At 38.3% G+C, this 27,172-nt stretch overlaps 1 protein-coding gene across 8 annotated transcripts in view; it reads right to left on the bottom strand.

Annotated features, from left to right (window-relative positions):
- Positions 1-27,172, bottom strand: part of UBE3A (ubiquitin protein ligase E3A) — a 50,193-nt gene that overhangs the window by 6,000 nt on the left and 17,021 nt on the right. For 5 of the 8 annotated variants that reach the window (XM_083832296.1, XM_083832297.1, XM_083832295.1 and 2 more), the window contains 5 exons: positions 25,220-25,264; positions 15,840-16,150; positions 10,966-12,221; positions 3,273-3,417; positions 43-248 (listed from right to left, as the gene is read on the bottom strand). In XM_083832296.1, the coding sequence (XP_083688422.1) occupies positions 43-248; positions 3,273-3,417; positions 10,966-12,221; positions 15,840-16,150; positions 25,220-25,264 (1,963 nt within the window). The remainder of the gene's footprint in view (positions 1-42; positions 249-3,272; positions 3,418-10,965; positions 12,222-15,839; positions 16,151-25,219; positions 25,265-27,172) is intronic. The other 3 variants (XM_083832300.1, XM_083832299.1, XM_083832301.1) reach the window with 1 other exon arrangement.

Genomic DNA, 27,172 nt, shown 5'->3' with positions numbered 1-27,172 from the left:
TAGAAAACGCAGTAACAAACTCGAAGAACATAATGAACTTACAGGATGAGAGTCTGCCAGATCACGGAAAGTTCCTTTTTTGCCCATCAGCTTCCTGTAGACAACCATGGGAAAATGTACATCCAGTATACAGTTATTGTAAATAGCGAGACCCAGCACTATGCCGATCAGCGTAAACTGACCCTCGGTTTCAAAAGAGGACGGATTAAACCAAAACAGTTTTGTAGATTCATCATATGTGAACATACCTGCAAAAAATGATTTTGAACAATTATGGTTACATTTCAATAAAAATGACATGTAAAACATACTTTTATAAACCTATTTGTATAAATACATTTTAGAGGTGTACTAGAAGTTATACTGAATGTAATGGCAAAAAAAGAGAGCTACTTACCTTTAGGGTAACTGAGGCTGCTCAAGATGTTAGTAGTCACTTTAAGACTACAAGCATGCATGAGGCCTGCAATACAACCTCCTAAAATGCCCGCTGAAGTCATACATATAAACCTTTTCCAACCCCTTCCATTACTGAGGAAGCAGCAGCACATTGTCTACATAGATTTTAACTTTGATAAATACAACGGGGCTAGAAAAGAACAATCAACAGCCATGTGGATGAAATCACCCTGAAAACCTCTCATTACTATAGAGGGATAGCCTTTCCTCAAAGGCTTTTGCATGCCAATTCCAGCAAAGGGACAGGAATAGATGCAGACCTCTCACTGAACTAGAAGCTATGGTGATGAGCTGGGATTAACCATTACACATGAACCTGAAACAAGTTAGATACCTAACACACACACGCAAAGATGTATTTTGGTAACTGAGTTAGTGCAGCTACCACATACATCCTAACTCATGGAAGAAACGTAGCATAGGACACACAGAGTCACCAAATGCCTCCTTAGACTGAAAATAAGATGCCACCTTCAAACAAGATATGAAGCCTGAATTCTCATTCAATTGAGCCTAAGCGGATGAACTGCAAACTCATTCAAAGATGGTGGCTATTCCCAAAAACAGAATATTATTTATCTCAGCAAGGTACTAGGACGGGGTCAGCTACCAATGGGAACACAAATAGCAGACTAACACATGAGGCAAGAAAACTGGAAATCAGAGATGGATGAGCAACACAAGCATACGAAGGAGAAACATTAAACAGAAGCCTGCATTCCATTTTCTGAATTGGCTGAAGTTTAGGTAGCTTCTGGATTACTGGCATAATAAAAGCAGTGACTTGTACTTTCTGGAAGATGATGAAAGAGTTAAACAGTGAAAACAAACAATTCCAGAAGATGTATAATAATGAAGGACTAACTGTTTACCCATATTCACATCTGGAAAGACTAAAATGAAATGCAATATTTTATTCACTGACCCAAATTGAAACTATTGTACATTGAAATTACAATTTAACACCAGAAGAAAGAGAAGCTGCAATAAGGGGAAAACAATTTTGTAATGCTGCTAAGAATATTAGATGAAGCTATTCCTTCTCTTACCATGAGAATTGTTGGTCATAAATATACTACTTTGTGATTTTGTGTTTTTTTTTTTTTTGACAAAAACTTTAAGGTAGTTTAATATGAAAATATTTGAAATGTACTAGCAAGGAACTATCACAATAAACATGACTCCACACACACCTATCAGGCAATATTTTAAATTCTATTTAAAGGATTTCATTCGCTGGTAAATGAAGCATTCACAGGTCAGCAGAAGTCACAGTACAACAGCTTATACACTGCATATACCAGTGCGTATCAATATATGTGCAAAAGAAAAAAATGTGAAAGCAAGCTACGTTTTCTGCTTTTACAGATTTATACCAAAAATAGAAGAAAGCTATTTTTTGTTGGCAAAGTAGATATAAATACAAAAATGCTTGTAATTGTTTGTATTTTGAATTCAAAAAATTAAACCATGAACACACACCTAATCTGTTATCCATCTTTATCTAGTGGGAACGTACACACACTAGCAAAATCTTAGCTGAACCAGACTTCAGTTATTACACAGGACTACTCAATATATAGCACAACGAAGAAACCCACACAAATTCTCTTTAGATAAACTCAGGTTAAAACAAACAAACATATTCCACATTGGAAACAGTACTTTGACAAAGTACCGAGATCTTATTGTGCCACAATCTACCATATTCGAAATAGCCTTTTACTCAGATGCCAAATCTCTCCAACAGCAGTTTTTGGAGTGAGTAAGACTCGTTTATGAGTCTGTGTCACTTGTTACAAGAACCAGCTTGGGTATTGTAAAGGGCAAGTCCCAAGATCCATATTCTGTTACCACATCTGGGGACTTCCTCCTTCATCTGGTCAAAACAAATACCTGTTTCCTAGTTAATTTTCTAAGCTACAAAACTACGAACAACAGCTCTTAAAAAAAAGTTTGATGAACAATTAACTAATGGCCACAAGCTGTTGAGCTTTAATGGAAGTTAGGTTACAGGAACTAAAACATGACATCACATTCCACGTAATTATGAGATTAGGATAGGATCCTGGTAGGTCTGATTTCTGTCCGATTGAGTATTCACAATATTGTAACCATTTAAATTCTTTCACAACTGCAGACAAGCTGCATATTAAAAGCATATATGTGCATATAGTCGCATGAATAAAAACAGAAGTGTAAAAGGCTGGTGCAGGGAGCGAGGGAAAAATAATAAAATGGAAATGTAACTTAAAACAAATATAAAAACCTTGTAGTTGGTTAAGAAGAACTAGGAATAGTTTGATACATCTTAGTCAATCAGGTTTGACACTACTGTCAAACTGGAGACATTTTAAATTAAACCATTAGAAGAACTGAAACTCTTAAATATATATATATGTATGTATTTTCTTAAGCTGGGGGAAGGGGAGGAAATAACTCAAAAACTCACCATAGTCCTACTCTGGTTTTATTGCAGAAGTTCTTCCTCTCTGGTTTGCTTACTAATTCTAGAAGCTAATCACAAAGCAAAGCGAGGAGAAAAGTGAGAGAACAAACAAAGGAACCCTGCAAAGGAACCCTGCACTACTGACTTATATTTAAGCAAACAACGGCAGCTTTCTCTAACTACACACAGTTATGCCTTTCATCATTGCTCCATAGGAGGATGACTGATGGCAAAACACTGAGCCTTAATGGGTCAAGTACTCTCAGTCACCAAGGAATCTGGGGAACTTCAGGGAAAAGCAGCAGCAAATGTAGAAAGGCACTGCAAAGAGCTTACTAATTACTCAGAAGCAAAGGTAACATACCAATATCTGGATTGAAGATTTCTTCCACAACCAGTTGAAAAAATTCTTTGGAAACACCTCCTTCATCTACCCCTTGCTCTCCTTCAAATTCAACATACAACTGCTTCTTCAAGTCTGCAGGATTTTCCATGGCAATCATCTCTAGCTATTGAGTGAACAGATGAAATTTCATTAGTACATCTCAACGGTCTATCAAGTAACTACATTAAAATCTACCCTCCAAACCTAAGAAGAAAGCAAGCATAAATCACAACTGTAAAACATCAGAAAACAACAGTAATGCTAAATCACTTTAAGCAGGTATTAGCATTTGGGGATTAACGCAGCAAGAAACTTACCAAAGATCTTATCTGTTAGCCAGTTAAGCCTGTTAGCGTTCTCCATTTCCATTCTTCTAAGCACTTACTTCAAGTTAGCAATGTGTTGAGCAAAATTCACAGAAAACCATATGAAAACAAGGTGCATTGCTGGGTTAACTAAATTCATCTGACTATAAGAGACTGCAGTTTGATCTACGCAGCTGACAACAAAAGGTTTTGCAAAGGGACTACACAGATATGTTTTTGGAGTCTTTGTGTGATAACTTAGAGTGGAAGACAGAAGACGTGCCTTTGAAAAGTAGTCACATCTCACTAACAGAGCTAGGAAAAAAACAAAAATACATGAATATTACAGTCAAATGAATTCCCTTTCCTCCTGACCCTTTTGAAAAAGGTCTCAGAAATATCTTGTCCTTTTAATTTCAGTGCCTTCACACAGAACTACTGCATTGTTTCCTTGGAAGTGAAAATTCAGGTAAAGTCACACAAAAGTTATGATGCTTCATAGGAAAGGGTTTCATTCCTATATGCAGGCCATTACAGGTCTGTAACACCTTTTCCCCCCAACAGAAATGTATCTTTTCATTAAATTACAAGTTATTAAAGAATATTTTTTATCTGCCAAGAAATGCGCTGCTTAGCAGCACAAACATGTTGGTCAAACCCGTGCAGCATTATTACATTAAACATACCCATGTGCAGAAGAAAATTCAACAGCAGTACTGTAAGGCACAGAAGGACCTGTACACTCCTCTGCGAAGACCATATTACTGGCAAGATCTGCCTACAATCCAGGATGGTGCTAACTGTACTTACCGGTACGTGTTCTTAACATGCTGAACCTCTTTTTATTTCACTACCCTACCTTATCCACACATACGCCAACACACCCCTTATGCCCCAGAATCAGACTACAGGAGTGTAAAGGAAAACAGGAACAAAGAGGACAAAGAAGGAAGCGATGCCACCAGCAAGATACTTTCTCCTGAGCCATTTTCTCCCGCTGACATCTGCCAAGGCAGCGGGCCTGCCGCGTTACAAGCGGCACAGCAGGGCAGGCGAGTGACTGAGCTGAAGGTGGGGAGCATAACGGGGCTGAAGGCTTTGAAGCTCCTCATGCAAAAGCAGCACGCGGGGAAAGAATGGTACCAACTGCTATTGAAAACTAGTATCAGGAAGGGCAGATACAGGGTATCTATAACCTAGATGGGCTAAACAGAGGGTAACCACTTCGAATATGTCTCAGTTAAAAGAAACAGAGGTTAGCCATGAAGACCCCACAAATGAAAGCAAGTGAGGTCAGATTACTAGATTGAGATGCACGTTAAATTACAAGAGTCTCTGGAAAAACAGTTGTATACTACATCGAGCAGTCAATCCATTTGGTATTCTATTGTATATCACTTGCAAGGAACCATTTTAGCCCCAAAGGAGACCAAAATAACTTTTTCACTGAAGTTCACTGTATTTTTTAAATCAACAATGCTTCTGCTGCAAGACCATGTTGCAGTTCCCCCCAACTTGATATTCTCATCATACTCTTCCCACACTAATGTAGTTTTGCATCTTGCCTTTGAAGTAAATCTTTACATTTAGCATCTTACAAACGTGTAAAAAGAACTTTGCTCCTGAATAGGACAGAGCACAAGCCACGTCGTAAATACAGCAGATTGTTTTAAAAACAGTAGTAGTGATTTACAGACCTTAAGTACCAGTTATACATTAGATAGAGAGATGCTCTCCTATTTGAATTTGTTCTTACAAGTACACTAATACTTTTTTCTTCCCAGTCACGAGTTCATTGGCTTTGCAGTACCTACCACCACCAATTTACTCTTGTGAAAGTTTTACAAATGTTGATGAGTTCTGAGAAGGCAGGTATTGCCTATGTATTTTTGGGGGGACAACAACCTTGTCATGGTATAAAAATTTTCACATCATAAAAATGCGTTTACATTAAAGAGAATGCTCATGTTTACATATATGTAGCAATCAAAAAACATTTAGAAATTGTTTTTGGCTCAGAACTAGGCTGTAATGAGCAACATAAAAGAAAAGCAGTATTAAAAAAAGGGGGAAGGAAATGCTGAGTTGAGCAACACTGGTTGGAACACCATGCTGAACATCTGCAAGGAAGTCAGATAAAGGATTACCAAAAGGCCCGTATTTTGAGTCAAAGCCTAATAATGTTCCTTGAAGTAGATTTTATGAGGACAACGTTGCTAAGCTGCTCAACTGAAAGTTACAGATTTAGCTGCTCCTTTGAATATCCACCTCTCTCAACTGACACTTAACAAGAAAATAAATGAAACTCGTTAGAAAACACTGTCACAATAGTAGAGGCACTGTAATTTAGTAGAACTGCAGTGCTTCCATAGCAAGCAAGTATGAACTTCAGCTTAAAATATTTTTTTAAACAAACAGAGCTCTCTCGGCCATGCCAACACAGATACAGCTGGATAAACCCAATCTGCGTGCATGGGAATTCCCAAAGTTTTAGAAGCTGATGTCTTCTGTCATGGTGGTTTGGCCACGCAGATAAAGTCACTGTATTTTCCAGCAATTTCCTAGAAAGTATCTGTGTAACTGTCTGAAGCATAACCATCAAAAACCGAGTATCTACAAATTGAAAGGCTAAAAAGTTGACACATGATAGACAAATAAATGTATTTTTTTGGCTTAAATATGTTAGTGTGCTACAACATAGCAGACCGTATGATTTACGTTGTTTACAGAACAGCACTGTGTTTCCCTGAAAGATAGGAAACAGTCCACCGGAAGACAGAAGACAGTATTTAAAACCCTAATGTAATGCCAGAGTTCGGGCATCATCTTAAAACTGACAGTAACTGAAATAATCTGTTCAGTGAAAAATCAGAAAGCCTGAAGCTCCAGCATGTAACACACGAGTTCAGAAACAGTGGCAGGAATACTTTTCATGCTAGATGGTAAAAGTGACTACAACTACTCTAAGGTTCAAAGCACCAGAGGCACATCATGACATATGTCAGTCAGTACACTTTGTGCACGTGCAGAACTGCATGCGAGTAATACTTAAGAAGTGACAAAGGAGCAGCCTCTCAAGCTGCATTTCATGGTTCATACATATGCTTGCCAGCGGAGCTTACATCTGGCTGTACTGATGTACGCAGTCTGCACACAACCAGGGCACGCTAAGGGCTGAGACTTTCAGCTGAACACATACAAAAACCAGCTTAGTCTCAAAGAACATGTTAAAGCTCCCGGAGTGCTTGGTTTTAGCATCCCGTGAGAATCTGCACACTGGCTTGAGTTGTCACATAGGAGCTTTCGCTCATGGATGCATTTAGCAGAGTCATTTGCACCTAGAAGAGGCTGGCTGCCTGCCAGCTGCCTGAATTCAACACCAAATTTGTCAGAGTGAATTTCTAGTTTGCAAGCACGTACCAGCCAGATCCTGCTGGAGGAACCCATCACATTTTCCACTTAGGGAACTCACATGTCATAACTCACACCCTTTCCATTACTGCTACCTGAGGATAAATCCACGTAATCTGTGCAAAATAAGAGAGTCAACTCAGAGGAAGGGGATGAAAGAAAGAGCTGCTTGGGGATGAAAAGGCAGAAGAGGGGATTTAAGGATAAACCAAACCTTTCATTACCACCACATCCACCTAATGTGGCTCGGTTGTAGTCCAGAAAACCTCTTGAAAGAAACCCATTAGACACAAGAGGACATGTCAGCTGCTTTCTAGCACTGCAAACTGAGCTGCCAACTCCCAAGTGTAAGAGCCCTGTAATAAAAGTGAGGACTAACACTTCACCATTTCCCCTCTGAGGACTTTTCAGAATAACGTACATACAGCTAAGCATACAGCCTTTCTTTGTATTATATACTTACTGTTTCATTGAGTCCATTTCAATAAAAAAAATCAGAAAAATAAGTTTCATACGTGCAAAGAAATTGAACATTGAATTTATAAATGAAGTTTTTGCTTACATGTATTAATTCCAGGGAGAACTACAGCTTTCTTATTAAAAAAGCAGCTTTAAACAAGTACTTAAAAGGCATTACTTCAAATTCTAGGAAAATAACCCTACCATGATTAAAAACGTTCAATGTTCGTATTTGTTTTAATGAAGCCCAAAAAGCAAGATGTACACAATGAACTCCAGAAGTTTAAATATTAAATATGAAGGCAAAACCAGCCTGACTAATTAGCAAAGACCTGCACTCAGTCCATTTGCTAATATGAATTATGAAAGCTGACTGATGTATTTGCTTTAAAAATATCCAGTACTGATAAAGAAAACATGAGTAAGATCATCTCAACCTCACTTTAATCAATATTTCTGAGAACGCCTTCATCGTGAAATTGTCCAAGGAATTCCACATATAGCCAAACAAAGTCTGCAGTAAATATTCTCTAAAAACACCAGTCTACTGACATGAGCATAAAATTACTTACAATTTAAACAGGTCTATAAGAATTCATACGAACAATTTCACTAAATAAAAACCCCATAAGCAAAAAAAGCAATGCAAGGGTAAAATACCAGAAATTGTATTTCTTACCTGTAATTTAAGCATGATTAGAAACTGTTTTGTCACTGAACAGGTTTAAGACTATGCTTTTATGATTGAAGACTTATCTTGACAATTTTTTTCTAATATTTTTCAGTGAGACCCTTCCGAAGGGGGTCATCATCGACATCATACCCAAAACTGCAGCCATCGCTAACAGCATCAAGCCTGTCTTTGACCTACAGTTCCAACTGCGACTGCAATCAGAGGCAGAGGAAGTCACTTATGATTGGGACGTAATACTGAGGACTGTCCTAACCCATTTCATGCCAATTCGGAAGTGGAAACAGATTTGTGTTCTGAATTTATTATAGGAAGTGCTTATAACAGCAGCATGCAATTCTGAAAGTGATCAGTCAGGCAGCTGCCGAATTAAGTGCAAAGACAGCAGTGTGGATGTATTTCCCTGACTACACTTGTCCTGCTACCAGCAGATTTGCATCATTCTTTTATGTCCTGTCATCTTTCTTCCTTTAAGAGGACTTCATCATCTCTCTGAAGAGACCACAAATTACCGAATTTCCATTATATCCTTTGATATTAAAATAGGAAAAAAATGCAGAAGAGATATAAGCACATGGTAAACAGAGACATTGTATTGTTTCATTCCCTCCTTTCTCAATGCTTCCTCAGAAACATTTTAAATCTCTTCCTTGAGCACTAATACCTTATTGTCAACTAAAACACATTAATAGATAAAAGGTGACTTCTGTATCAATTGGTAGTTTTATCAACACATTTTTTCCTCAGTCCACATCATTTCACAATGGGTACCTTGATGCACGTGTTTGAATGGCATGCATTTCTCCCTTCCTCCAACTAGGAGGGCGAGTCTTCCTTCATCTTGAGGATAATCCATTTTCCGCTTTTGAGAAGTGCCTGGGCTCCACTTGCTTTCACTAACACCACAGCTCAGATGGCTTGAATTTAGAACCACTGTATTTTTCTCTATTTCTTCATCTCAGAATAAACAGTCGAAAATTCTTACTCTCCTTTGGTTTTTGACAGAGTCAGATTACCATAATTTAACATGTTCTGACAGCTGAAATTAACATCCGTAAGAGGATCCATGGCAACTGCCCAGGCATGTATTTGTAGACTGCTGGGCTGTGCCAGGGCTGCTGCACATGCATTGCAATTTAAATTCATTTGCTTGAGTTTCAAGTGATTTAAATTACCTAAGTTTCCAGCAGACCAAGAGTGTGCAGTGATGTCTGCTGTGGCCCCGCTGAGATGTAGCAACTGCACCAACCTGATGTTGCCCACGAGCTTTCTAATCAACACTAAGCATCTTTTGTCCTCAAAGGTTTCAACTCCCTAAAGCAGGGAGCAGTATGTAGATGGATACCTTTACATGTTTACAGATTTTCTTTCCCATCATCAGCATGAGGAGGGTCTGCTTCCTCTCTGCTCAAACTGACTTTAAGAGAACATCTCCCCAAAACTAGCTCTCATCCTGTTTCAGTCCATCCTCTCCTGAAGAGACAGTATTCCCTCTTCTCCAATATTTACCTATCTCAAAGCTGAAGAGCATCAATGAAAAACCTCATTACTTCAAGGTGACAAAACCTAACAGGGCACAACTGTAAGCTCCAGAGAGAGTGAAACTACAAAGAGCATTTTTAAATCAGAAAACTGGTACACAGGAAGGCTTAATCTTACAACAGTATTTTTTCACTTGCCTGATACAGTAACTGGGCTTACAGACAAGCCACTTCTGCACTGCAAATCCCTAACACACCTGTTGGTACTTGAGACAGAAGTTTTGCATGCTAACTGATAATATTAGCAATTTGCATGAAGCAGCTAACTCATCAGAAAATGCAGATGTACACTGAAAAATCAGTGTGGAAGCTTATTTAGGGTTCTCAAAACTGACCTTCAATAGCAGTTAAACAGAAGCAGCTATTGGGTTGAGAAGCAAGAAATCATACTGTCCCCAGACTCTCTCCAAATACACATTCTTGTCTGGCTCTTTAGCGACATGCTTTAAAATCAAAGTTTAAAAGTTTGCAAGGACTGTTGTGCTTTTAACAGAACACAGAAAAATGAGCTTCTGAAAAATAACAGCTTTAAGCAAAAAAAAAGGAAGAAAAGTCCTGAAATTAAGGGACCTATTTATGAAAAAAGAAGTTTGTGTGAAATATTCTTCATAGTTTGTATTCTGCACAACTCCCATCTTCAAAAAAGGTGTGAACAAGGATTTTTAAGTTTTACCTTAAGAAGCCAGCATATTCAGAAACAGGCTGCTCTCACAGTTCTCAAGTACTAACAGGTCTTACTTCCCCCTTTCTCAGTCATTATTTGCACCAAATACCAACAAGGCTTAGGGAAGCGAAGTTCTACTTATCAAGTAGTCACTCCACACGCTTTACACCTAGAAGATCACAAGTCACAAGAACAGTACACAACTGAAAGGAAAGGCTTTAATTCAAACTTCCATCTGAAAAAAAAAAATATCATCAAAAGATGATCCAGCGCAGAGGACACAGAAAATAAGGCACTGAAACAGAATTTGGCCACCCTCTGCGTTAAGATGTGTAACAGCACAGAACCTGTTAATGAGGGTCAAGAACTCTTTGATGCAAGTGCTCTGAGCAAAACTGGTTCTGCTGACCACGTAAGTCTCCAGCAACACGCTCAGAATTCAAACTTAATATAGTAAAGCCATATGAGATTCTTGCAGAGGAAATCTAGTACGTAAAACACCGGATCCACACACGGTCCTTTCCAGTTAGTCGAAGCCTGCGCAGTTTGTGCTAGCCAAACCCAACCAACCAAAGCTCCATGTTGCTGCCGCAGGACTTACCCGGACAAGTGCATCGTCGATGATGTGATCACGTCTCACTTTAAGTCGCAAGTACGGGTTGAGCTGCTGTCCTTGAACTAAGCTGTAGAGCACAGTTATGCGTCGTTCACTGTACATCCGGATTCTATTGTCATAATACAATCCCAGGTTCTTGGTAACAGCATTCAATATGAAGGGACAAGTCATAAAAGAGAATTTGTTTTCCGTTTCTACTTTGAAGAAAGTGTAGTCTTTGTCCATTTCTAGAACATCATTCAGTGGTTCGTTAATAAATTCTTCAAAAGGAATAAGTGGTTTTCTGCAATCTATAGTTTTAACACCCAGTTCAGTTTCCAGAGGGTCCACTCGAGGACCTTTTTTATTTCTTCTTTCCTCACCCAACAGCTCTTGAAGAGTTAGTTCACTTGATTCTGGGATGGGTTCTTCATCTTCCTCTTCATTATGATCTGTATCCACATCCCCTCCTACTACATTTGCATAGTAAACCATTTTCAAGCACTTTGAAGCAGCAACAACAGCATCATCGTCATTCACTAGGTTACGACTATTGAACTCGTTGCTTATGACTTTGTAAGTAATAAGCTGCTGAAATGTCTCCATCATTCTCCGAATTTGGTCTGCTCTATACTTAGACCACAATCTGACCAGTTTTGCTTGAGCTGCAAGGGGTAGCTTGCTCATTGCTTTGCAAAACAACGGCAGAGCCATTTCCAGGTATTCAGGGCTATGAAGATTGCCATTCTCCATAACGATTATAAACAAATTCAGATAGTTAGGATCCCGAGAGTACACATTATGGTAAGTCAAGTCACATTCCACATTAGGTGACAAGTACACAAGTGCATTTAAAAAGGCAGTTTCTATTTTTTCATTAGAAAGTAATCTATCATAGACCCGCCTGACTGCTTCAATATCTACAGACACTTCATCGGGGCCTAATTTTTGGAGGTTATTGTCTCCCTGTGTGTTATCACCTATTCTTGATGATGAAGATGACGATGCGCCTGAATCTTCTTCCATAGCAGCAGCTGAACAGGCAGCTTTTTCCTTTTCGTCTTCATCTTTGTCTTCATCCTTTCCTTGAAGGGACTTGAGCTCCTCCTTCGTGTGCTGCTTGGCTTTTCGGAAACTCTGTACCAATGCTTCAGCACTAGAAAATACTCTCCCAATCACCCGGATTAAAGGGGAATAATCCTCTTTCTCTCGACATAGTTCAAGAATTTCATATATCTTGTCTTCTGTTAGAAAAGTCACATCTACAAAGAGATGAAATATTTTAATTGTATTAAGATAAAATTTAAAAATATAAGGTATTTATTTGCTCTACTCATGAAATATGTATATCATATTATTAACACACTTTACAAAAAACAGCATCAGTGCTTGATAAATTCAAAACATATTTCGATTTCAATAGCATGAAGAATCATGATTTCTTTCACAATTCTTTTGTGTAATATTTCATTTGTGGATGCGAATCAGAGAACATACTGTGACAGTAAAATTGTTTTGCTGTCTTTTGATTGACTACATTTGGTCACATTTAATTGTGCTATATTGTCTAACCAAGAGCAACTAGGGCAATCAGTAAGATGTTAAGCTTTGAAAGTCTGTTAAGACAGTAACAATACTGCACAGCTAACAGACAAGTCATTAAACTATCTGAACTAAACTATCAACTTTTTTTCATAACACTTATTTAATCCACATACTTCCCCACTTCTTAAAAACAGATCTTGAAAAGATTCACCAATTCGTTTTGTTGTATATATGATTTCTTGTTTATTTCTATTTCTAATGTTTTCTGCAGTATGTGCGTGTGTATATATATATATATATATATATATATAAAAAACGTACCTGAAAATCATTTAAAAAACACAATACATGTTTAGAAATTTATGCTGCCTTCTAAATTACACACACAGTTGGGTAGGTGAGTTACTTCTCTGTACGCTAGGCTTCACTGGAGCACACTCATCAACTTGCTATTCAGATGATCAAGCTGGTTTACACACAACAGCAGCATGGGCTCCAAGTACCTGTTCCCCCCACTCCAAGTGCAATAGCTCCTTTGGGGATCCATTTGCTAACCTGAATCTTCCTTCCTCTTTATTAAGAGAAGGAAAAAGCATTATGTAGTTTTCTCTGCTATTTCTCAAGCAGTACCCACAAATGTATGTGCATCAGGTGATGACTTACAGTAGGATAACCACCAAACATGATCAGGTACTGAAAAGCCAATCTAGTTTAAACATTCAGATTCTTCCAAACTGGCACATAGAAATGAAAACCAAATCTGTGTAATAGCATCTCTGCAGAGCTGAGGACATGCATCACATCACTGTATCCATCAACACCACCAGTATAACTACCTCTGAAGAAAGTAGTAACTGTATCACCTTAATATATATACTTATATACAGTATATGTTTAAATATTTTGAAATGGGATTACCTACCTTAACATTCATCCCAAGCAATCATTAAGTTAAAAATACAAACTAAATCAGGCAGAGAGACAATTTATTGATTTTTGCAGAGACCCAAAATCATTCTTAGAGCACATGTAACATGGGAAAGATTAAGCTTATGTCATGCTACTGAGATTGACTTCCAACAAATATGAAGACAGTGGGAAAAGCTTCAAAACTGAAATCTGTCCTGCTAAACAACAGCACTGAAAATATTATGAAGGGATTCAGTCCTAGTACATCTCCTATTTTTATCTGTTGCCATGCGTATGCAAGCAGCAAACCTGCCTAAAATAAATTTAACTGCTGATACAGATTGTTCTGTGCCATAGCTCCTCAAAACAAGGACTACACTCTCAAGTTCACTGACTCCACTGCGTGGAAGTTACTTATAGCACAGAAATTATCAATAAAGTTGACAGTTTAATAACACATTTTAAATTCCCATGCTTTCAATACAATTTTCCATTTTTTTAAAAATTTTTTAAACAGATACGTAATATTTAAATAGGAAACCACCTGCTATTTCCTGCTAAAATATTTAGTATTACCATAAGCAGTTTTGTAACAGCTTTAAGTCATATCCTGTGACGACACTCCAACTGAGCTGCTCTAAGGGCCTGTCCCATTTTACTTTGTAGCAGTGATCAACATCTTATATGTCTGTATCCAATACTGATCATCTGCAGAGTAAGCCACACATAACTGAAGGTTCCTTTCTACTGAAGTCAGTTTTAACTGACATTTGACTGTGAGCTTTTACACACCTTCTCTTGATCTTTCTACTACACTAAGTGATCCAGTAAGTAAACGGTTCCTCTCCAACCTTGCTCTAATGCTACCCCATGACATCCTCACACGTGAAATCAAGCTTTAGCAGTGATTCCAGTAATTTAGAATAGGAATCTAGAGTGCTCGATTCCTTAGATGTGATTCCTTTCCCCAGGTAAATAAGAGTCCCATATGGTATTTAACAACGCATTCATGCTCTGACCATACAGCTACAAAGACAGGTCAACACTTGTGACTCTACAATACATGAGATCTGAGTCATTGCTTTAGACAACATAGCGCCTCTGGAAATAGAGCGCAAAGACTCTTACATATCTGCATCTGGAGAGAAGATGGCAGGGTGGGGTAGATGAACAAAAATCCTGCGTACATCTCCATCAGAAACACACAAAACTAAAAGTCAGAGAACAGACCTAATGCCTCTCAGGCCAGTCTAACACCACACTGGCTCCCTTTTCCCCTCCCTACTGTTTGCTTCTTTGCTTACTCAGATCATAAATAATTTGGGGACACATGCTTACATCAGCTGAAGAACAAACTAATGCTAGTATTGACTGGAGCATCTCAGGTCTCCTATAACAGAGCTACATTTCACTGCTGATTCTGCAGGCCTTTTTAATTCTTTGCTGTAAATGGTTTTACTTTCTTTAGCAAAAATGAATGAATCTAAACTTCTGTGCTCAAACCATTTACTACAACATTTAAAGTCTGCACAGCAGTTAATAGCTCTAATTTCAGTTAGCTTGGGATTTCTTTTTGCATCACAGATTTCAGTCACAAACTGATTTTTGCAGACTCCTGCTAGCAGAGTTTAAAAAAACCTAAAAATAAGTCTGAAAAGATGTACAGAATTGTATTTCTCTTCCCCACTCTGGCTTAAATATTTTAACTTTTTTCACTTGGTAGATGCATTTTTTTTTTAAATGTCTGTTTTTGGGTAACAATCAAGACGTCATCTTATGCAGTGGTCTCTTTCTCTAGTGCTTCCTTCAACAACTTCCTTTGCAAATATGTCTGGTCATCATAATTGGAAGGTTTGACATTTGGCAAAGACAGAGCTTTGCAATAAGGGTTAAGTTTAGATCATGAGAAGGGTACGTGTTAAAGCCACTGATAGTCCAAAACAAACCTCCAGTGGACAGTCACAAGGTTTTATTAGTTCTATTTCCTCTTCCAAATAAATCCACTGTTCAAGCCTATTTATTATCCATTGTATCATTTTGTTCATCTTATGTTTCTTAACACAGAAACTGGAATTCGTCAAAAAACACATTTTACAACCCATTAACTCCAGGGCAGTTACAAAACTAGGCAAATTAACTGAGCTAAAATAGGCATACAACAGCACTTAAAAACCTCCATGTTTGTAGAAACAGTAATCTCAGAATACATATGAATTTTAAGAGAGATGTAGTGAAGATCCAGATTTGGAATCAGTGTTCAGCAGTAACCCAGCCACTTTATAGAATCTATAGTAAAATATTTGAAAGCCAAACACTATATTTTATTTAAGGAATCAAAAGAACAACACCATGCTGACATCTGAAGACTTATACTTGCACACATTAAATGTGTTCTATTTTAGGAAGAATCTAAAACGACATCTTACCTTTAAAGTCATCTCTTGGGCCTTGCATTTCCTTCTTGTTCATTTTTCTGTCAGTGCAGGAATTGTTATGGGCACCTTTGGAATTGTTTTCTAGGTAAGCTGAGCTCGTTCCTTTCTTGGAGGGATGAGGATCACAGAGTTTTGCATTAATCTTATAAAGCTCGAGGGCCTTAATGGCTGCTGCATTGTTATCCATACGGAGAAAAGTTGGACAGGAAGCACAAAATTCATTCGTGCAGGCTTCATTTCCACAGCCCTCAGTTAACTGGTGGTAGTAGCGCTCTATTAGATGCTTTGCAGCTGCTCGCTTCCTGTAGCAAACATTCAAACAGTAAGTACAAGGATTAGTAGAGCTTTCACATACGAAGCTCATTCAAAAAGCATCAGCAAGGCAGAGATTAGTCAGGCACTGAAACACAAGATTTCTGAATCAGAGGGAACATCAGGAGATTTTTTTTGTTTTTTAAATGTACGACTTATCTTGACAAACGCAAGTGTATTTAACACACAACTTGATTTATAGGTCCTATGCAAACGAAAGGTAAATCCTCTTTATGCATACTTTTCAGCTTTACACTCTAGTGTTACAGTGGACACAATCTCAATTGACAACAAAAATAGAGCAGTGTAGATGCAAAGCAGGGCTGCACGTAAAACAGAACCAGATCTACAGGTGATCACGTCTTTGATGCATAGTACTGAGGTACAGTTGCCACTGAGAGGGAAGCTGCACAACAAACAAACGATCCAGGCATTTATTAATACTACACCAATAGGATGTAAACTCTAAAAAAAAAAAAAAACTAGGACTTTTTTTAAAAACAAGATTCCAGATGACTGGGTTATCTGATATTTAGTCTATTTAAATCAGTAGGAAAAGTGTTGCTTGGTTAATTAAACTGCTGACAAAACAATGATTAAAGATGAGCTCAGGGCTGAATAACCTCAGCCTAATAAGGTATACAGTTCTCAAAGAGCTATTTGCCAAATCCTCCCCTTTCTCCCACAGTAACATACAGCAACTTCGTATTTTGAAAAATTACGACTGTATCTGTATACCACTCAATATGCTTAGTACTACACAGACACACAAAAATCTAACTGGTCAGTTACTGAAGTCAGACTTCTATAAAAACATACAAATGGTAAATAAACCACCTGAAAGCTGCTGGCAATTAGGACAGAAAAAGCTGCATGGAGCACCAAGAACAACATGTTTCCCCATATTTTTGAAATAAACCTCCAGAATTTTCAATTCACTTAAGAAAGCTAGTTATTCAGCTATGAAAAAACATTTCAAACATTTTACATAGGTCTAATACATAGGCTTTTTATCCAGCTTTAACGATACAGTGCTATAAAAATGGGAAGCAAGATATTAATCAGAAATTGTGATAATTAACTTGAAGTTGCTTTTCTTCCACAAGTTGATGCAAACAGATTCTCCATAAAACAAATACTTCAGAACTGAAGCACCAGACCTACTGGTACTACTCAGCATTTGCTGCACTTAGCTGATAGTATGGGCTGGTCAAGTATCAGAGTTTCAATGCAGCGGCTTCAGAAAGAAAAGTGTCCTCAAGTTCTGAAAGTGACTATTGAGGTGTAAATTATTCAGCAATAGCACCCTTGTACCTTCTCTACAATCACGTGATCCATAAAGGTGAAAGAGAAGAAAGAAAATATTTCTTACAAAGAAAATTATTACCCTAACGTCTACAGAACTTTCTGAATGCCCTAGTGAGTTCCAAGGCAAAAAAAGCAGAAAGGTTTCCCTGACACCCCAAGACAGAGTTGGAAGACCATAACAAGTAAAGCAGCACCATCAATACCGTCAAAACCACTTCTGTACAAACAGGGAATAGCTGTATTTTGATCCAAGGAAAAGAGTTCTAGCCTTTTCCAGTTTTTATATACATGGTCTTCAGAACAGCAGCCTCTTGTGTGTGTACATGTAGGTATACACATACACACAGAGAAGTGATTTTTTTTTTTAAAATCTTCCCTTTAATACTTTAGCTTTTAGAAGTTTTTAAAAATAGTCTTCCATACAGCTTAGACCAGTATGCAACTTTAGACATTTATTATTGAATGCTGAGATTTCATGCTTTGATCATTCTTGACTTTGAATCATTCCAGACCTTCAAATTTAAAGGGTAAAATATAATTTGTAAGCTTATGAATGTTAACACACGAGAGGCTTTCTTAATTAATATTGAATTCTTACACCTGAGATATGGCCACCTGACTCACCAACATGCTCTTTACTCCTCTTGCAGTCCCTCCTATGCATTACCATGACACCTTCATGAAAATTCCTTCCAACTCGAGTTGAAGCTCACTGCTCTAATTTTCCTCTCTCACTGAGCATATTTTCCACAGCACATATAGAATGGCAGTCATTTCATACACACATCCTCTTTTCAAGCTTTATCCTTCCTCATCACAGTTTCCTTCCGTCTTATTTCTCCATTGCAGTCTACACGTAGATCACAAGTTCTTTGCCATAATTTGTTTTCTGACCTGAGTAATACAGCTATGAATGCCACACAGAGGCTTATGAGAAATAATACGTGTGTGCATATATGTTTTTTACCTAATGCAGCTGGAGTTGTTATTCAGGTTAAATACATTGTGAAAAGCTGACTAATTCCCTAAAAAGAGAGAACTTACATTTTCAAGCTGGACAAGTTGTTAAAGCAGCATGCACACCCTTCTAGTCATGTAACATCCAGTTTGAATGAAGTTATTTTCAGTGTATAAACACTGATTACATTAATAGCAATAATATTAAACACTGCACTTTAATCAGGTCATATCCAAGATGTTAAGAGACAAAGCTAAGCTTAGAGTTGTCTCTAACAGCTAACTCCTAATGGATTCAATTTTTTGTTTCCACATACATCGTGACAAAAAAGGATTTCATAAATTGACTTAAGGATAACTTCCTGAACAGCGGGCCTTCTTAAGCAAGACACGACTTAAGCGAGGGCAAGAGGAGCCCACTATTCTCTCTCTTCTTCCTTCCCCAAAGCCCGACATTTCCACAAGCTCATTTCCCATTTTAAAAATTAGTGTTCCCTGACTTACCTTTACAGTACTCAAAAAAAAAAAAGAAGAATGCCCTAGGCTTTTTAATTGTTCTTTAATAAACAGCCAGATAAGTTACTTTGCATTTGTAATTGGAATGCTGCAGAATCTGTGGAGTAGCTAGCACTAGAGACTTGCACCACTGGACTTTCTGGATACATAGGCGAAAGCACACTATGAATTACAGAATCATTTAGGCTGAAAAAGATCACCAAATCCAGCCATTAATCTGACCTACTGAGTCCTGTAACTAACTAGTGTCCCTTAGTGCCATATCCACACGTCTCTTAAATGTCCCCACAGATGGAGACTGCACAACTTCCCTGCCTGTTCCAATACCTAACCACCCTTTCCGTGAAGAATTTCTTCCTAATGTCCAGTCTAAACCTCCCCTGGAGCAACTTGAGACCATTTCCTTGTGTGCTATCACCTGTCACCTGAGAAAAGAGACTGACACCCTCCTTGGGGCAACCTCCTTTCAGGTAGCTCCTTTCAGCAAGGAGCTCTCCCCTCCCCTCAGCCTCCTTTTCTCCAGACTAAACAACCCCAGTTCCCTCAGACACCCCCCTTAAGTCTCATTTTCTAGTCCCTTCTTTCGGATGCCTAAAGCATATACAAAACAAGGAATTGAATGTGCTGCTTCAAAAGCTTCAACACCACAGAACCTGATTTGCCTTTTTCAACTATCAAAATAATAAAGAAAAATATTACATTAAAAAAAAAACACTTGCAACAGAGAAAGTCAGGAGTTTAAACATTTAAGGAATTTTACAAAAATGTGAAGAACTTATTTTAAAGTCTGCCTACAAAGCAAAGAATTTCCACCCAAGTTTTAAAACTTGCCTGACGTTAAAGATATCTGCATAAAATAATCTTCGCTTCAAGCTTACCTACATTTAATAAACAGCTATGAAGGTTTTATATTTCTCTGGAAATATCACCATGGAATGTTGTTTCCAAACAGCTATTGCCTGGAACACAATTTTAAGTTTATTAATACACCAAAGCCTCAAATTGCTCTAATATGTCCAATATTAATAAATGGGAATCTACAACAGCTTGTCTTAACAAAACAATTAAGAATTCAGAAGTACCAAAGTATTCATAAACTGTTGTCTTCCTTGATGGGAAAGAAAAAAAGAAAAATAAACTAACGCACGAAAACCAGAGACAAATTTGTTAAGACATTTTTCTACCTGGAAGACAAACAATTCTTTTTGATACTAATAGCAAAACAACTTTCAGTGTATGCTTAAACAGACAGAAGCATAAGCAAACTTACTTAGCTGCAACAATTATACTACACTTTGGAAATAAGATCACCATCAGATGAAAAGCAGTCAAAAAAACAACACAACAAACTCACCTACATGCGAATTTAAATATTGCTTTTTGAGATTTTGTTTTAAACTTTGCATGCTGTTTTCCTTCCTCTGTTTCATAAGCATAATAATGGCGACGCTTGGAGGGAAGTTTCTAGTAAGAGCACTGCCCACAAAGCCCCCTTTGATGGGGCCGTGCACACTGAAGTGCCTGATGTTCTACCCAGAGCTGGAGCAGCGCAATGCCCCTTGGCTCCACCGATGTTATAACACCTTTTGTCTGCCTCAGCCACTGCCATCCCAGCTAATGTAGGCCTGCAAACACACACACGGAGCTCACGTTTCCAAACCTTGATCCTTCCAGTGTGGCGTGCCTCAGGCAGCGAACCCCAGTGACTAGGTGCAGACAATGACTCCCCTGGGACCATACTGGTCAACCAAGGGTCCTCCCTCCCCACCACGCCTTCTGGTTCCACTGTGCCTCCATGAACGTTGTATGCTGGCAGTCTGATACAGCACTCCCTCAAGAAGGGCGAGCCTGAGAACAGAAGTCATCCTGGCTTCATGAAGCAATGCAGAAAGACAGCTAGAGAGATGGAGTCAAGAATGTGGTCAGCATGTATCTCTTAATCTTGTCTCACAGACAAATTACCCTGTTGCAGTCCTATTAGGAAAGCACCCTTCATTACTGCCCTTTCCTCTGCTGAGTATTAGCTCTAGGACTCTACAGAGATAACATCATGCCACAGACTAACTGGTTTCATATCCTGGTTCCTATCTGTCCTTCTTAAAAAAGCATTCCAACATTCAATTAGTCAATAAATTTAGAGATGAGTAATGTATCAGTTGCATCCTGGCTTTTCAACCCAAGCAATATCAGGAGAAGTGCCTGATTTTTATTTATTTTTTGCTAAACATTTCAGACCAGAAGGTAATAATCCTTTCCCTCCAAATCAGTTATTAAACGATTATTGTAATCAATCAACATATGTAAGTAACAACTACAGGCATATCACGACACTTTACTGTGTTTAAAATGCTATGCTCAGGTTTACAGAATTAATGTCTTTTGAAAAGGCAGGGAGGAATGCAGCTTTCATATAAAAGCCCATAAACATACTCAACTATATTCCAGCAGTAATTCAAGTTACTTTTTTTTTTTTATAGTTAAGTTTATGACTAACTATAAGCTTACAACGTTTTACTCTCTTTGAACAGATTTGTTATTGAAGCTAAAAGTACAGACTTGTTATCAGCTGTTAAACTCCTAAGGACTAATCACGTCTAACTGCACAGAACATTTCTGCAGTTCTCCAAATTCTATTTTAAGTTAAGGAGTCCCAAGCACTAATACTCTGCACTGGCTGTGAGGTCACAAAAAGGCCAGCTTTGTCTTTATTGGAAAGAACTGAGACAACAGTAACTTCACATACTTGCAAGAACCCTTCAGTCTGTGTAATGTTCAGGACAAAAACCAACAAGCAATATTTTATTAAATATTAAGCAAGACACATATTTACTATGTTTTGTGTTGATCTCCCTTGATTAAAGAAGTCCCGACACTCAAGCTAAACAGATTAAACTTCATGTTGAATTGTACTGAAATTGTCAGTTTTGAAGTCAGTTATGAAGTTTACACACTGTATTCTTCAGCCCTAACGAACAAAAGAGGTTGGATCTCATTGCAGTGCTGTTAATAAAACATATAAAGACAGTAACTTGGTGACACTGGTTCTCATTGTCTCCTTCTGGGCCACTGCTGCGTTCCCGTAGCAAGCCTGCCTGATACACGAGACAAACAATTTTAGACAGAAGTATTGATATAAGAAGAGGACTGACTGACATCTAAGACCAACCAGCAGAGAAGGGACCTAAACTGTGATCACCATGGACTCCCCTTGTACAGCTTGAAGGAAAGAGGCCTAGTACAGGAAATGGACAATCCCACAACTCTGTTTTCAAGTTAAAAAAAAAAAAGTTCTAGAGTTTGCAATGAGTTCAGTTCCCATGGTAGCATTCTTTTACTGTGTGTTCATTCCATCCCACACTGTCCTAAAACAGTGCCTGTGGTCATGCAGACACTGGCTGCAAATAACACGGGATCAGAAGACCTAAAGACCCTAACTTCCAGTTTAAGAACAGTCCAGCATCTCTGGATTAGAAAGCTCCAGTTTATGCAAATCCACCTGTGGTTTCAGCTACGAGGAAAATAATTTCAGACATTAGGCACTAGGTATGATGAATCACTAATACTTACATAGTCACTGTATATATTTGCAATGGCTGTAAATTATTTTTCTGGCATATTTTTGAAGGCTGCTGCAGAATTTTCCTGTTGCCATTCTTTGAAGGGAAACAAACCAGCTACGAAATCTACTCCAAAGTGAGATAGCTACGCACCAAATGGAACTGTAGCAACACTCTAAATGGGGATGGGTGGGGTTAAACAATATGATATGTGACAAAACACAATAAGCAGAGGGAAAGTACATGAACTTATAAGGGTCTTCAAGTTTTTGATGGCAAATTCTGTAAATTAGTTCTAAACGGGTTTTTAGAAAGCTGCACCAATCAATGCCAGAAATTATTGCAGTCCTGTGGCAGGAGCAGACAGGAGAAGGTGCTCATCTTGAAAATTCAAGGACTTGAATGAATGCTTAAGGAAAAAAAACACTCCTAACTGAGCTTGCACTATGATTTTTGTTCATCAGGAATAGAGGCAGAACTTGAAAAGCTTGGGATAACTAAGACTCTTATCCATGGAAGAATGTTGCGGAGTCCAAAAGAGTCAAATTTTATTGTCCTTTAATTAACATGTGAAACATGTGACTATGCTCTTGGTATGGAGCTTTGCAATGCAAAACAGGAACAAATAAAGCAATTATATCAGCCAACCAGAGCAAAACAACTTAAACATTCATTGTGCAAATAACAAAACACTTGCGTAAGTCCCCGAGTTTACTAATGAATTATATGCACGTTAATAACATAGCCAGTATTTTAGCTGCACAGGACGCTTGCAGGTCAAACTCTGTTACCCAGCATGCTATTTCACCTTATGTGGTGAGAGCAACTATGCAGCGGGATTGCAGAAATTCTTCATTGGTGATGTACACATCACATTGTCCTACAGTTTTACAAAATTTCCTTTTGCAAGCATACCATGTATTAATACCATGTAACTACCAGTCAAAACACACGATCCCTACAGTTTGACTGGCTAGCATATATTTTAGAGAGATACATAAAACCTATGTAGAGCAACTCCTATCATCAGTCAGCATCAAAAAACAAATCAGCTTTCACAGAAAAGCCTGCTACTGCAGATGCTAATTTTTCAGCTTCAGTTTTAAGGAGAACACGCATAAATTGTCAAACTGCTAGAAGGGAAAACAGTTGTATTGGCTTTTCCTTCTGATTTATGATAGGTCTTTAAGCAGTCTTCACTTCACACCTGTCAAGGTCCTTGTTACCTGATGTATCTGTCCTTACAAAGGGTGAAAAGCAGCAGTCCAATTTACAATATCCAGAGCAGATTACAGCCAGAGTACAGCCTGATTCCACACAATTGACTACAGAGAAACATAACTGAGCTTGCTCCAGGAAGAGTAAAATAGGCTGCTACGCAGGAGAGAGCATGGCAGGGTTTTTACCCTGCAACCTCTAACATGTGCCATGTAGTGGTAGCCAGGCACCTCTCAGGACAGAATCTCTGCAACCTGTACCCTTAAGAAATCACCTGAGAGCACTTCTGGTGCTGATGGCATGAGTGAGTGAGCAAACTCGCCATCCCAGGAGAAATACTCCTAACACAAGAAGATACTTTGCTCCAGTGAATCCCTAAAAACCCACGGGGAAGTGTTCCTTGCTTCCTCTTCAGCTGTTAGGCATGCAGTCCAACGTGGAGCTGCTCACCTCAGCTTTGCCCCTCCACAAGTTGGGCAGCTGCAGCAGGGGAGTCCTTGAGCCATTCAGACCACATCCCTAGCCTGCAAGACAACTCCTGAAACTGGCATCCAGCCCGTGGTGTGTAAAATACTAGACCTCCTGAGGTGAGGGAGGGAAGGAAACAGTCAATTTGTTTATGGTCACAGAAGACAAACGAACCCAGATCTTTTGAAGTCTAGGACAGTACCCTAGCAACTGGGATACACTCCCTCTATTATTTTGGAACTTCTGTTCTAAGCCACAAGAGCAAAGCTTGCGGTTTTTCTATTTGAATTCTAGGACAGGATGGTTTGAATAGCTAGAAAAGAATCTTCATTTGCTAACTTACATAAGAATAAAGCCTCAAGTAACTTTTTTTTTAAAAAATGGTCTCCTCATTCCCACAACTCTTTTTAATTTGAAATAGAAATGAACATTTCAGCCTAATATAATCTTCCTTCTAGTTAATCTTGGCCTTTGGACTAATGAAGACAGATCAAAACAAGGTTCCAAACTGCTAGCATGATGCTATATGAATACCGCTTAGTGAAAGGAAGTTAGTTTGCTGTTTCTAGGAATACCTATTTTATAAATTTGCCAAATCACATCAGACTTTTTTTTTCTTAGTTCAGCAATCCATCTGCCAAAATAGATACTAGCAGGTATTATGCTTTTAGTACTGAGCTGTCTTCAAACCCATGCATGATGTTAGCAAGTAGCAGGTAGAAATCACACCCCTACTGTCAAATCTGAATATAGGCCTGAAGATTATTGACACTGTATTATGCTACCATCTACTGGTTCACATTAAATTAAACCTCCGCACTTTCCCTTCAACCTATTCACTCAAAAAAAACAATCAGTTTCTACAGAGACTTGAGTTTTTTTTTTATAGCAAAATATTAGTTTGAAATTTTCTAAGGTGATTCCATAGTTCTACTTAGCTTCTGCCTTTTTTTTTATGCAGGTGCAAGAGTAACTGCTACATGTTCAAAACATTTTCACACGAGATACACCAAACTCATCTACTCATGTACTTACATTCGGCTAGTTTCAATGTTTTCAGAGTGAGGTTCTCCTGGTGATCTGCAAATACAGATACAAAGTCTTAAGCACTCTTTGTTACTTTAAATCGTTACAGTACAAAGAGTTAGAAGTGCAAAGTGATAATTATTTTGTAATTAAAAAGCATCAGCTTTTGTGCACTTGTACATTTAACTCGTGACCAAACTCTAGAAGACAGTTTTTAACATAAATCTGAGAACACAATTAAGCCAAAGGACAGTGTTTTTCCCCACAGCTTATGCAACAGCAGCAAGAGGAGACTTCTGCCGGCAGTATCTCTCTATTCAGGCTGCATGGTGCACCAGTGCTGGGGTAATTCTTCATAACCATTTCTGTAAGCCAAGTGTATACTCAAAGTTTATCAGTGACCAACAGTTGGATTCTAGGATACAGCTACAGCAGGTCAGAAGTAGGTCTCAACAATCTCTAAACAAATTTCATGTCTCATTACTCAGATTTATGCACATAATTTCACAGAGCAGAAGAGCTACAGCCAGTTTTCTATTTATTCCAACCAATGGATCCACCGGTAATACTGAGAATTAGGTGTTATTGCCTGACGTTTTTGAACACAAGCAGCAGTTCTGTGCAGCTTGCCTATCGCTTTAACTTAATTTAGAGAGTTATTTAAAGGGTACAGTTCTATATTAACTTAAGTCGGCTAAATTACAGCTGCTTGGCTCCTTCTTATTCCCATCTTCTTCATTATGCCAGCACTGATTCAGGAAGTTAATTTATTTTTTAGACATTAATTTTTTCCTGTCTTCTGGGCTTCCCCCTACCCAGCGAGTTTGAAGCCAGATGAGACTTCTTAGCCAAGAAATAAGGCAGTACAAAAGCAGCAGTTTTTAACTTCAATCACCTTACGCTGCCTTGAAGTTGTACCGTGAACCGTACCCAACTTTCACTGTGATACAGACTTTGGTACAGTTGACCAGAACTGTTAAATTGAACATATTGTGTGAGAGCAGAAACACAGCACAGCCATCACAGCAAAACTCTGAAGCTTACATGAACTAAAGTGTCTTCCACTACAGAGCTTTCTCTAAACAGAAATGAGCTAACATCTGCAAATAGAGCTCACTTTGGAGGTTTTGACCAAGTTTGTTAGGGGACTCTGGTTAGCACAGCTAAGCAGGCTTTCCCATAGTTTTACTAGAATAGCCTTTGTTCACAGCAATTTAGTTTTGCTAGATTTACTACATGGCCACCCATGCTATTTTAAATGCTATTCTGCCATAGCTTGAAGCACTTCTGCTGATCCTAAATTTCATTGCATTACCTCACTACATGCTATCAAAGCCTGGAACGTTCTTGCAGTTTTCTACTGAAACTGTAGCTCCTTTACTGACATACCAGATCTCAGTAACTTCCTAGATTTTACCAAACTGTACTATACTAACAGACTGGGTGCCTAGAAAGCATTCCTGGTAGACGAATTAAAATTCCTAGGCTGACTGGATACTGTGCAGTGACAGATGATGCAGAACACAGGAAGTTATTTGTTTACATTTCACTAAGTTATAAAATTCAACTGACCCTAGGGATGGAACTCCGAACTTACTATCCAACTAGGTTTACGTTCGTGCTTAAAATGCAAATACCTTCTAGCTCAAAAAAAATAACAAAAGCTACCCAGTCTCAAAACATGATCTGCTTATTGCCTCCAAGTGATCTTTACCTTACTCATTGAAGTTCAGGACTGACAAAACAGCTGCTGGAAAAAATAATGCTCAACGGGAAAACAAATGGAAGTTGCATTTCCCCTTTGACTCCAGTGAACAAATCAAGTCCCCAAATACTTAACAGAGAGGAAAGAACCTCAGGTTTTTTTCCTAATTATTCACCTATACATGTAAGTGCTTGAAGCCATACAACCTGAGGATTGACAGAAAGTCTTTATATTCATACTGGCTAACTCCTCTATTG

Source organism: Anser anser (genome assembly GCF_964211835.1).
Source record: "Anser anser genome assembly, chromosome: 1".
NCBI classification, from domain to species: domain Eukaryota; kingdom Metazoa; phylum Chordata; class Aves; order Anseriformes; family Anatidae; genus Anser; species Anser anser.
This window is presented reverse-complemented; position numbering and strand designations above follow the sequence as displayed.